The sequence below is a fragment of the Carica papaya genome, chromosome 9 (genome assembly GCF_054855325.1).
Source record: "Carica papaya isolate Zhongbai chromosome 9, ASM5485532v1, whole genome shotgun sequence".
In the NCBI taxonomy this organism is placed as follows: Eukaryota; Viridiplantae; Streptophyta; class Magnoliopsida; order Brassicales; family Caricaceae; genus Carica; species Carica papaya.
This window is the reverse complement of record NC_142317.1, coordinates 14471841-14482476: the sequence shown is the minus strand read 5'-3', so window position 1 is coordinate 14482476 and position 10636 is coordinate 14471841. Positions and strand designations below refer to the sequence as shown.

General features: G+C 34.5%; 1 protein-coding gene across 3 annotated transcripts; it reads left to right on the top strand.

Annotated features, from left to right (window-relative positions):
* The first annotated feature begins 568 nt into the window (after positions 1-568).
* LOC110807885 (uncharacterized) lies at positions 569-5145 on the top strand. 3 transcript variants are annotated; one of them, XM_088211760.1, is made up of 9 exons: positions 583-1244; positions 1521-2152; positions 2287-2492; positions 3089-3169; positions 3298-3384; positions 3477-3609; positions 3749-3820; positions 4495-4632; positions 4818-5145. In XM_088211760.1, the coding sequence occupies exons 1-9, from the start codon at positions 763-765 to the stop codon at positions 4949-4951; spliced, it is 1965 nt and encodes a 654-aa protein (XP_088067886.1). In that variant the 5' UTR covers positions 583-762; the 3' UTR covers positions 4952-5145. The 3 variants fall into 3 exon arrangements, with proteins under 3 accessions (XP_088067887.1, XP_088067886.1, XP_088067885.1); XM_088211759.1 differs by having other exon boundaries at positions 1515-2152; XM_088211761.1 differs by lacking the exons at positions 4495-4632; positions 4818-5145 and adding an exon at positions 3961-4488 and having other exon boundaries at positions 569-1244; positions 1515-2152.
* The last annotated feature ends 5491 nt before the right edge of the window (positions 5146-10636 follow it).

Below are 10636 nucleotides of genomic sequence, written 5' to 3'. Positions count from 1 at the left end.
ATAAATTGAGCTTCATCCAAAATATACTATTGCATTTTTTTTTTTTTAAAAAAAATTATCATTGTAACAAGAACAAATGTTAATGTTGAGAAAATTAGAGTATAAAGATAATGTTATTACTTTTTAAAAAGTAAAAATTATATATTTTAATTATTAAATAATATATCTATACTATACTTATAATAATATAATGAAAGATATAATTTTATTTGAATTTATATTTTTATAAAAAAAATATTAAGTATCGAATCAAATGAAATTTAGAGGATATTATAGAAGTTATTTATATACTTAATGCATGGAGATTATGTAGAATAAACTCGAAATAATATGAAGATGTGCCTCTTTATTACTAGTATTTGCAGTTAATAATTCCAAGTAAAATCCCAATGCACTAGGTTGGTGTTGTGTGACAAATTAAGTTTCATTTTTAAATAAAAAATTACCTTCAAATTCTTATCAACTAACTAGGAGATTATAAGCTAGCTAGAAAACATGTCCTTTTAATTAAAATCGTGGAAGTAAATGTTTTGTTTTATTCTAAGAACATTGATCGTAAATATAATATACATATATACACCACAGCCACCCTTTGCCGGCGAAAACACTACTCGATCATGTCCACTTTCGACCTCTCTGATATTACCAATGTTTTCGATATTAAATTACGTACATGCAACCTATATACCTTTTCTTCCACAGTGTTGCTTATAAGCTGCAGAAGGTTTAACCCATACCTCTCTGCTCGTTTATGTGCGTCTCATGGAGAGGAGATATGGCAGCAGGGAGCTTTCAAGAGAGAGGACAGGCTCAACGAGCTTGCCAAAGAAAGTTGCAGAGAATCGAATAAGAGCCACCAAACTCCAACACCAACCGGATCTCACCGACTTCATGAACGACCTCTTCTTTGGGACTGTAGATTCCAACAAGAAAGCTTACAACTTGACTGGCAGTAATCATGATGATCATCATCATGCTACTGTAGCATCACTAATGGACGCTGATGATGATGACGATGATGATGATGATGATGATGATTTCGAGGACAGCAGGAGAAGCAACAGCAGTAGGTCAACGCAGGAGTGGCTAGAAGAAGCAAGACGTTTGGTGGGTTCGTCTCCATCAAGATGTGATTCGCCTTCCAGACTTGTTGGCTCCCCAAGGTTTGGAGCTGCTCCAGCTGCTGCAAGGTTATCTGCTTCTTCTTTAGATCGAAGGAATCCTCTCTCTAGGTCTGCTAGAAGGTATGCACGTAGCTACGTACACAACATATATATGCATATAGTATCACCGTACAAATATACTGATAATGCATATAAATATATGTACTTACAATTATATTGATAATGCATATACATAAATTTTATAGTATAAACATCTGTCGTCTCCCCAAAAACTTGTCTGATGAAGTAAATATTAAGCCTAAATAGTAACATATACAAATGTGTGAACAAGTAGTTTAGATTTTTCTACAGCGGTTAAACTGTTATTGGAGAGCAAACTGTTTCCAACAGGAACAGATCAGTGGAAGGTTTCAGTGGAGAAATCCTATCAAAATCAGCGAAACACACTCGTAATAGATCTGAATCTCTAGACTCCGCCACAGACGACTCATCCTCTTCCTCCGCCGTCCAAAAATGGTTCACAAACATCCTCAAACCCTCCCACGATCCTCCCTCTTCTCTTCAACCACATCGTTTCTCAACATACCGCAAGTCCCGCTTCAAGACAGATTCCCCTGCACCTCAGCCGCAGGCTCTTCCAATTACCTCCCGTCGGTCTTTCACTCTCCAACAACAAGGTCCATTACCGGGCACCCATTCCCAGTTGCTTTCCCCGCCCAAAACCCTCCTCGATTCCGCCCAACGCAGATCCATTTCCTCCTCCACTTGTTCTTTACCCGATAAAGCGCCGCTTTCCCCACCCAGAAATCTAATTGAATCTGCTCATCGCCGCTCCATATCCAAATCTACGTGTTCCCTCGAGAAAAAAACCCTGAGTACTAACTCAAACGGCTGGCCTAAGGAAGAAGATGAAGCTCGGGAACTTAGCCTCAACGGGTTCCTTAAGGAGCAGAGAATAAAGATTGAGAAGATTTTGAACGGTGATATTAATTCCAAGGCCAAGATTGTGCTCTCTGGACCTTCAAACAGTTAAGTAGTAATGTTGGATATCTAGTTTTTTGACCTCAAATGAAAACAAGAAAAAGAAAAGGCTAGGTTAACAAGCAAGGTAATCGTGAGATTAGTGGACAATTTTGGAGTAATTTCGTGTGTAAAAGTGCAGGCACGAGTTCAATGGTGGCAGCTCTGTGCTACGCGTGGCTGTTAGAAAATAGGGGAAGGAATAAGAAAGTAGAGGGTGAAGTGAAAGAGTACGTGGTGGTTCCTGTGATGAATGTGAGAAGGAGGAAGATGTCGAAGTATAGGCAGGCTGCATGGCTGTTCCATCATGTTGGTCTGGATGCAACCTCCTTGCTCTTTGCAGATGAGGTAACTGCACAATTGCCTCTAATTCATGCTTCATTGTTTTCAATCTTTGTGTCAAAAAGAAACATAACTATTTTTGCTGCTTGGGAATATATGCTTACGTTTGGAAATGAGAGACTTTCTGGCACAAATGGAAATTTCCCCTTTGCAGGAGAAATGCTCAGAAGGCCTCAGGATATACAAACCTTCTTGTTACATGACAGATCACAGCTAATTAGATATTGATGATTGTTCAGGCATATATGTTTTGTTGACTCGATTACACACGAATAGTAGCAAATGTTTGTCTTTGTTGAGTGATGAATGACTTTGTTCAAAGCATGAAGATATAGTTGGTCTAGATTAGCTGTTTATGAACTGACCAATGCGTGATGTCTTCTTTTCCATATTTGTCATTCTTATTTCCAAATGAGATGGTGCGTAGTACCCACTGTTTTTAATGTCATAGCCATAGATTAGATTGTGATGCATTCTGTTGAACCACTGGTAAGAATCCATTTTTACAGTACATGAGCTATTCATTGCTGTTTACAGTTTAATCTTCTTTTGAATGGACACAATTTTTTATCACATACTGATTGTGTTCCTGAAAACATCAGGTGGATTTGGAGACTCTAATCCTGTCTGGGCAATTGTGCATCCTTGTGGTTGGACAAGATATTCTCAAAACTAACGGAGAGGTCAGTAGATGAAAGTCAGTAGACATTTTGAAGTACAAATCAGGACTAGTGATTGTCGTGAGGAAGCACTTCATATTACATAACTTGATCATCTACATGAAAAGTAATCGCCGTAATTGTTTTTATAGGTCGGATCACAATGCACCATTCTTACGGACAATTACTGTGAAGATGCCTATGATCTACTTCAGACCCCCCTGCTGAAAAAACTTCTGGTGTGCTGCTTTATTAATCCACTAGAACAATCTGAATGCTAGTTCTACTGTCTCTTCTAAGTTAGGATACCAAATGGCCTTCTCTCATACAGCTTGCAGGTATCCTATTAGACACACAAAATCTAAATGCATCTGATAGATTTTCTATGACAAGAGATGCAGAAGCAGTTCAGCTGTTATTGGTTGGGTCATCTCCGAATTACAGAAATGCTCTTTTTGATCAACGTCTGTCTTGCTTTCCCTTTTTTTTTTTCATTTTCATCTTCTCCAGGCTTGAGATGAAGACTTTCAGTTTTACTTTCTCACTATTTCATATTCCTTTTCTTTTTTGGGGGGCCTGGGTGGGGGCGTGGCTCTGTTTCAGTGATGCAAGATCAAAGAGATAAATCCTTTTATGCCGCTTTGCAGCACAACTATGGCCAACTTCCCTGTGAGAGTAAGTTGTGGATGATTATGATCAGTCAAATTATGTTTTTTGATGTTATAGTAGTTAGTCGGAAGCGGGAATTGAATTTGGAACTGAATCTTTGTTTTTTCTTGTATTGTTGGCTACTGATTGATGGAATTTAACTGTAGACTCAGCATTCAATGCAGAGGGAAAACAATTATCATCATTAAGCTCAGGAAAGGATTTATCTTATCCTTCTATCTATGGAATAAAACATAAATGAGGATATTTAGCAAATACCACTTGTCTCAGTGATGAGAATCCTGTTTGCAACTTCTGTGAGCACTGCTTGCAGTTAGTAATGTTCTGAATGTAAAGCTTTATCCTTCTATTTGCTCAAAAAAATGGAAGCATGGTATTAGTTCTGCTTATGGAACTGAAGACAATGATACTTGTACTGTAGGCTTTATTGTAATCATAAAAATGGTGCACTTAGTTGGGTTCTTCATTTTCAACTACCTTTTGAAGTATCTCGAGTGACTTGTATACAATACTTGTTCTGTAGGCTTTATGAGTGATTTGTATATACTTTAATTATTATCAGAAAAATAGTGCATTTACTTGGGTTCTTCATTTTTAACAACCTTTTGAAGTACCTTGAGTCTTCCTATATAATGTCAGTGACTTTCTTATCTTCTTCCCTTTTTCTTGACAATCTCCAGATGGCCATGATGTTGGGGAAGCTCGAGTGAAGCATAGGGTTCCAGAGAGGAGGTCAACCTCCATATCTCAGCAAGAACAAAAATCAGATAAAAATTCTAATGAAGCGAGAAACGCAAAAACTGTTCCACCAACAACAGGTGATTATTTTCTGCTCTTTCCATACTTTTATTGCTCAATGATCGTATTGATATGTATTGGTCAAAAACGAATTAACATTGCCAAAGTTGAAGTTATCATAAGTTATTTTGCATGGTTCTTTTTCTGTGCATATCTTTGTCATAATTATCCTTCAAATCTGTTTATACAATTTTGAACCTTCCAGCTAAACCTAGTTCATTACCGGCACAAGCTCCTCCTTCAGCAGAACCAGCAAAACCAGCAAAACCAGTGACCGATGCTTCTCATGGAAAAAACAAGTTCTTCCTTGCAAGGTGGTTCGGTTTTGGATCAAAGTGAAGACTAATAAATTGGATTAGGTTATCTATTGTAAATTTCATGTGGAAATCTTAAATTATGATGAGCGGAAACCTAAAGCTGTGATGATTCAACATACAAATTCTATTATTGTTTTTATGTCAGATAATAATACGGATAGGTGGGTGTAGGAACATTATCTCATGCTATAACATAATCTATCATCTATATTTGCAGCTGTTTTGTTGTGTCCCTGTTGTCGAAGTTAATGTCAAGAATCTTGCTCTTAAAGAATTAGTTTCTTTCTGTCTGTCCGATAGATCAAGCGAGAACTGCTTTGGCATTTGCATTATTGTGAAAGATCAAGCATTTAACTTTTCGATATAAATTGAAAAAACCTATTTCTAGCTTCTCGACAAATAAATAAAATAACATGAAATAGCTAATTATAATGGTCTAGAGTGTATTGACCTGCAGATTACCGTTTTAAGACTCTTAACATGGTAATTATCTCTTGTTGAGACTATGAAAGCTGGGATTAAGAAATTTATGGGGAAAATTTTAGTCTCTTGATGAAGATCTAGGTGCCTATCATCATAGAAAATATTGGAATCTTTATCGCCCATATGGGCCACATGGAGATAAGTAGAGGACGGACACAATTTAAGACGGACTTGGGTCACATGGGAGGAATATCACAAGACTATATGCCAAGAAACTCAAGCAACCCTTTTAAGCTTATGTTAAAGAGTGGATTAATGAAAAAGGAAGACTTGGACTAAATTTGGAAGCCCATGGAAAGATGGAGGTTGAATCCATCAAGCCAAGGGGAGAGGCGGCCAAATTCCTCTCCTACAACCTTTTAGACTCTCAGTCAAACTCTCCTACAACTTGTGGTGGAATGTAGGACTCTTCCAAGCTGATTATTAAGCATCCCTATTCCTCTACAAGTCATGGTAACCAATCTTCAAAGAGTCATTACTCCTTAAAGAGTACTTATTTTTATGGAAGTCAATTATAGAGTCTCTATCCTACATGGAGGCCAATCACTAAAGAGCTTTTTTCCATAGATTATGGATGGTTTCAGCCCCAGTCTCAGAAGGAGTAAGAGTTCTTATTCTCCAAAACATGGTTGGATTTGTTGATGTATTAAAATTTTACTTAGAAATATTTAGATATTTTCTATTTTGCAAGTACAAAGTATTGTAGTATATGTGTGGTCTTGCATATTTCTAGTAGTAAAATATGCATTTAATATTTTACAGTAATTAGTGTTATGATGATCTTTTATAATTTAAGAAAATTGTTTACTTATGCAAGAAACCTTTGTAAATCAATCTTTTGTATCTTGAATGTTATCAACGAAAAATCACATTTCTTACCATATTTGCTATTATTTTTTCTCTTTTTATTTTCTACCAAATGATATCAAAGCCTTTTTTCTTGAAAAACCTATGAAAGGTGATTTTGAATGTTTGTTAGGTGAGAGTTCAAACACTTTGTGAAGCAATTGCTACATGGCTTCATCAAACTTTTTAGGAACTGATCCTTCATTATTTAATGGAGAGAACTACTAGATTTGAGCAATTAAAATGAAAGCTTATTTAAACGCTTTAAACTTGTGGGAAGCTGTTGAAAATGGAGGAGAACCTACACCACTTGGATTAGATCCAACATTGGCTAAAATTAAAAACCATGAAGAGCAGAAAGCCAAGAAACCAAGGACCTAACATGTCTGCATTCAGCTTTGTCTGAAACTATATTCTTAAGTGTGATGGTGTGTAAAACTCCTAAGGAGATATGGAACAAGTTAAAGGAAGAATATGAAGGAGGTGAAAGTGAAATCAGTGAAACATCTCACTTTGAAAAGGGAGTTTGAGATGCTATGAACGAAAGAGGGTGAGTTTGTTAAAGAATATGCAGTAAAGTTACGAGAAATTGTTAATAAAATTAAGTTATATGGAGAAGCATTTTCTGATTTCAAAATAGTTAAAAAGATTTTGATAAGTCTTCCAGCAAGTTTTGAGCCTAAGATTTCTGCTATAAAGGAATCATGTGATCTTAAAGTCCTCTATGTTGCAAAACTTATAAACAAATTGCATGCTTAGGAACAAAGATCAAACCTAAGAGAAAATGAAGCTGTCGAAGGTGCATTTCAAGCTAAGTAGAAATGGAGACCTCAAGGAAAGGAGTATAAGAAGGGGAGTGATAAGAAATGGAAGGGTGTTGAAACTTCAAAAGATCAAGGAAAGAGAAATAAGTTCCCTTCTTGCAATATCTATCAAATAACAAATTATCTTGAGAAAAATTGCAAGTTCAAAGATAAACCAAAGATTAAATGCAAGTATTGTAAGAAGCTGGGGCATATAAAAAGAATTATTGGGCTAAGAAAAATCAAGCAAACAAAAAGGCGGGCAAACATGCAAATTACACTGATGAATAGGATGAGGAAACATAAAAAATTTTTATGGTCTCTCAATGCTCTTTTGACACTTGCAATCACACTTGGTATGTGAATTGTGGTTGTAAAAGTAACATGGAAAATAAGGAGAACATGTTCTGCTAACTTGATAAAACAATCAATAACATGAGTCAAACTTGGAAATGGACAAATGGTTGAAGCTCAAGGCAAAGGTAATGTTGTTATTTAGTCTCTAAAATATACCAAAAATATTCAAAATGTTCTTTACATACCAATCTTAACATAAAATCTTCTAAGTATTGTAAAAATAATTTTCAATTGCTACTCTTTGGTTTTTAAAAATCACAGTTACTACATATTTGATCAAAATAATCACTTAGTTATTGAAATGAAAATGATAGATAAATATTTTCTGCTGAAATGGAATGTTGTCCTTGATAGTGCTCTTTATAGTAAATATGATGAAACATCGTTGTGGCATAGGAGATATGGACATTTCAATCTTGTATCATTGAAGAAAATGCAATATGGACATTTAAATAGAGATTTTCGAGGACTAAAATAATAAAAACTTATACATGTTATATGTCAGCTTGGAAAGTCTCATAAATAGCCATTTCATTCAAATTCTAAATGAAGAGCAAGAGAGAGACTTGAATTAGTACACAAAGATGTGTATGGACATATGAGCATTGAATCTTTCAACAAAAACAAATCTTTCATGCCCTTCATCGATGATTATAGTAGGATGACATAGACATATTTTTTAAGAAGTAAGAGACAAGTATATGATGTGTTTAAAAGATTTAAAGCTATGGTTGAACTGTAAAGTGGGTGTCAACTGAAGGTTATTAGATCAGACAATGGTAAAGAATATGTCTCAAAAGAATTCCAAAATTTTTGTGCAGAAGATGGCATTCAATATAAATTCACAGTTAATTATTCACCTCAAAAAACAAAGTTTGCGAATAGAAGAACATGGTTGTTGTAGAAATGGCAAGGTGTTTGATGAATGATAAGTCCTTACTTAAGTAATTTTAGGCTGAGGTAGTGTGATGTGAGCATGGACATGGATAATGAAAGGACGACTAAAAGAAGATGAGTGGCAATGGACTAGTCGGCAGAAAAGATATCCTAATGCTAAGTAGGCCCATTACAATAAGCCTTTCAAATCTTTTTTCAAGCATGGATCAATGAGGAAGATGGGCTTGGACCCAGTAAAAAAGGCCAAGGAAAGAAAACAATAAGGTCATTAACCTAATGGTATCAATATACAATTTACTCCAAGTGTAATAGGGAAATAAGCAAGAAAAAGAGAAAGAAATTTTTTCATAAAGGAAAAATTCTCCAAGACTCCAAGACATGAAAAAAGAAAAATTTTCATGAGATTTTATTTCCTAATCCTGCGAGAAACCTTCATAAATAAAGATCACCAAATAGGAAAATTGTTCCTAAATTGCAAGTTATCTTGAGAAATAAGAAAACTATTAAATGCAAAATCCTAGAGAATAGAAAAACACTTGAGAAAGAGAAAAATATTTTACAATAATTTCTCATCTAAATCAGCTACAATTAATTAAAACATTTTTTATTTAAAAAGGTTTCGTCATAGGGAAATCATATCTATTATATTTTAGTTATAATCTTCTTAATTTTGTTAGTTTTTCTATTATACTCTATATTTATTTTTCTATGTAATTTTACCATTAATTTAGGATATTGTTTTCTTATTATTTATATAGGCTACACTATAAATAATGTTTAATTTAGAGTTGTAAAGATTCAAAAAAAAATTAGCTTATTAATAAAATTTAGATATTCTTGTTTTAAACTTCCAATCTTTTAAGAGTGAATGAGTTGATCTTTGATCAACTTGTTGTGCCAGGAATTGGAATTACTTATCGAGGTAAGACTCATGGTATCTTTTTAATTTTAGTTTTTTATCTCTTTTCCTATAACATTGATTTTCACTTCCCTGTTGAGTGTGGATCAAGTAGGGAGGATTTACTTAGGATTTTGAATTTTTAGTTGTTGATGTATATGCGGGATTTTGGATTGTATTGTTGATCCTAGATTTCGCATCACAGTGCATACTTCGGTGTACTTATTGAACAGGTTACCAACTAAGACTGTGGATGGTAAAACATTTGTAAAAGCTTGGTCAGGGGTAAAACCATCAGTAAAGGATTTAAAAGTGTTTGGTTCAGCTTGTTATAAGCATATTCCAACTATAAAGCGAACCAAGCTTGATGAAAAAGCTTAAAAGGGAATATTTATGGGGTATGATGCTACTTCCAAAGAGTATCGAGTGTACAATTTGACTACTCAAAAAGTGTAAGTATGTAGAGGTATAGTTATTGATGAAATTTCACAATGGAATTGGGAGCTTAAAAGAATTGAGAAAGATAAATTTGAAGGCTAAAGACTAGTTCACTCTGGAGAAGTACTTCAACCAGTTTTAGCAAACAATGAACATGAAAATCTCAATTCTAAAGCTTTAAGTGAATCATTAAAGCAGAAAAAAAGGTTGTTGTCTAACATCTATGAAAATTTTAATTTCATGAAACGTGAACCTTCTAAATTTGAGGAGGCAGAAAAATGTGAAGAATGAAAAAATGTTATGTTGGAGTAGATATCTATAATTGTCAAAAATAAAACATGGAGCTTGGTGGAAAGACCTAAATCGAAGAATGTTATAAGTGTTAAATGGATTTTCAAAACAAAGTTAAATCCATATGGATCCATTCACAAACACAAGGTAAGGCTTGTTGTTAAAGGCTATTAATAACAACCAAGTGAGGAATTTAGAGATACATTTGCTCACAAAAATGGCAATTCTTTCATCTTGATATCAAATCTGCATTCTTGAATGATAAATTGGAGGAGGAGCTTTATATAGAGCAACCCCAATGATTCAAGGATGTTGGTATGGAAGACAAAGTGTATCGAATCCGTAAGGCTCTTGATGGGCTCAAACAGGCTCTTCGAGCCTAGTATAATAAGATTAACACTCACTTGAAAAGTGTGGATTTATGAGAAGTGAGAATGAACCCACTTTATATGTTAACTATTAAAATGGGGCAAGTGATCATTGTTTCTCTTTGTGTGGATGACTTATTAATCTCTGAAAGTTGTTCCAAACTTGTTTCAAAATTCAAATGAGAAATGGAAGACAAATTTAGGATGTCTGACTTGGGCCTCATGACGTATTTTCTTGGCATAGAGATCAATCAATCAAGTGAAGGTATTTTTATGTCACAATAAAAATCTACCACCAAATTATTGAAGAAGTTTAAAATGAAGAG

What these genes read in the sequence shown, in the direction of transcription:
- LOC110807885 (XM_088211759.1), top strand. Translation starts at nt 763, where the DNA reads ATGGAGAGGAGATATGGCAGCAGGGAGCTTTCAAGAGAGAGGACAGGC. An exon ending in CTCTCTAGGTCTGCTAGAAG is followed by an intron (nt 1,245 to 1,514) that starts GTATGCACGTAG and finishes TGTTTCCAACAG; the next exon opens with GAACAGATCAGTGGAAGGTT. An exon ending in GCTCTCTGGACCTTCAAACA is followed by an intron (nt 2,153 to 2,286) that starts GTTAAGTAGTAA and finishes GTAAAAGTGCAG; the next exon opens with GCACGAGTTCAATGGTGGCA.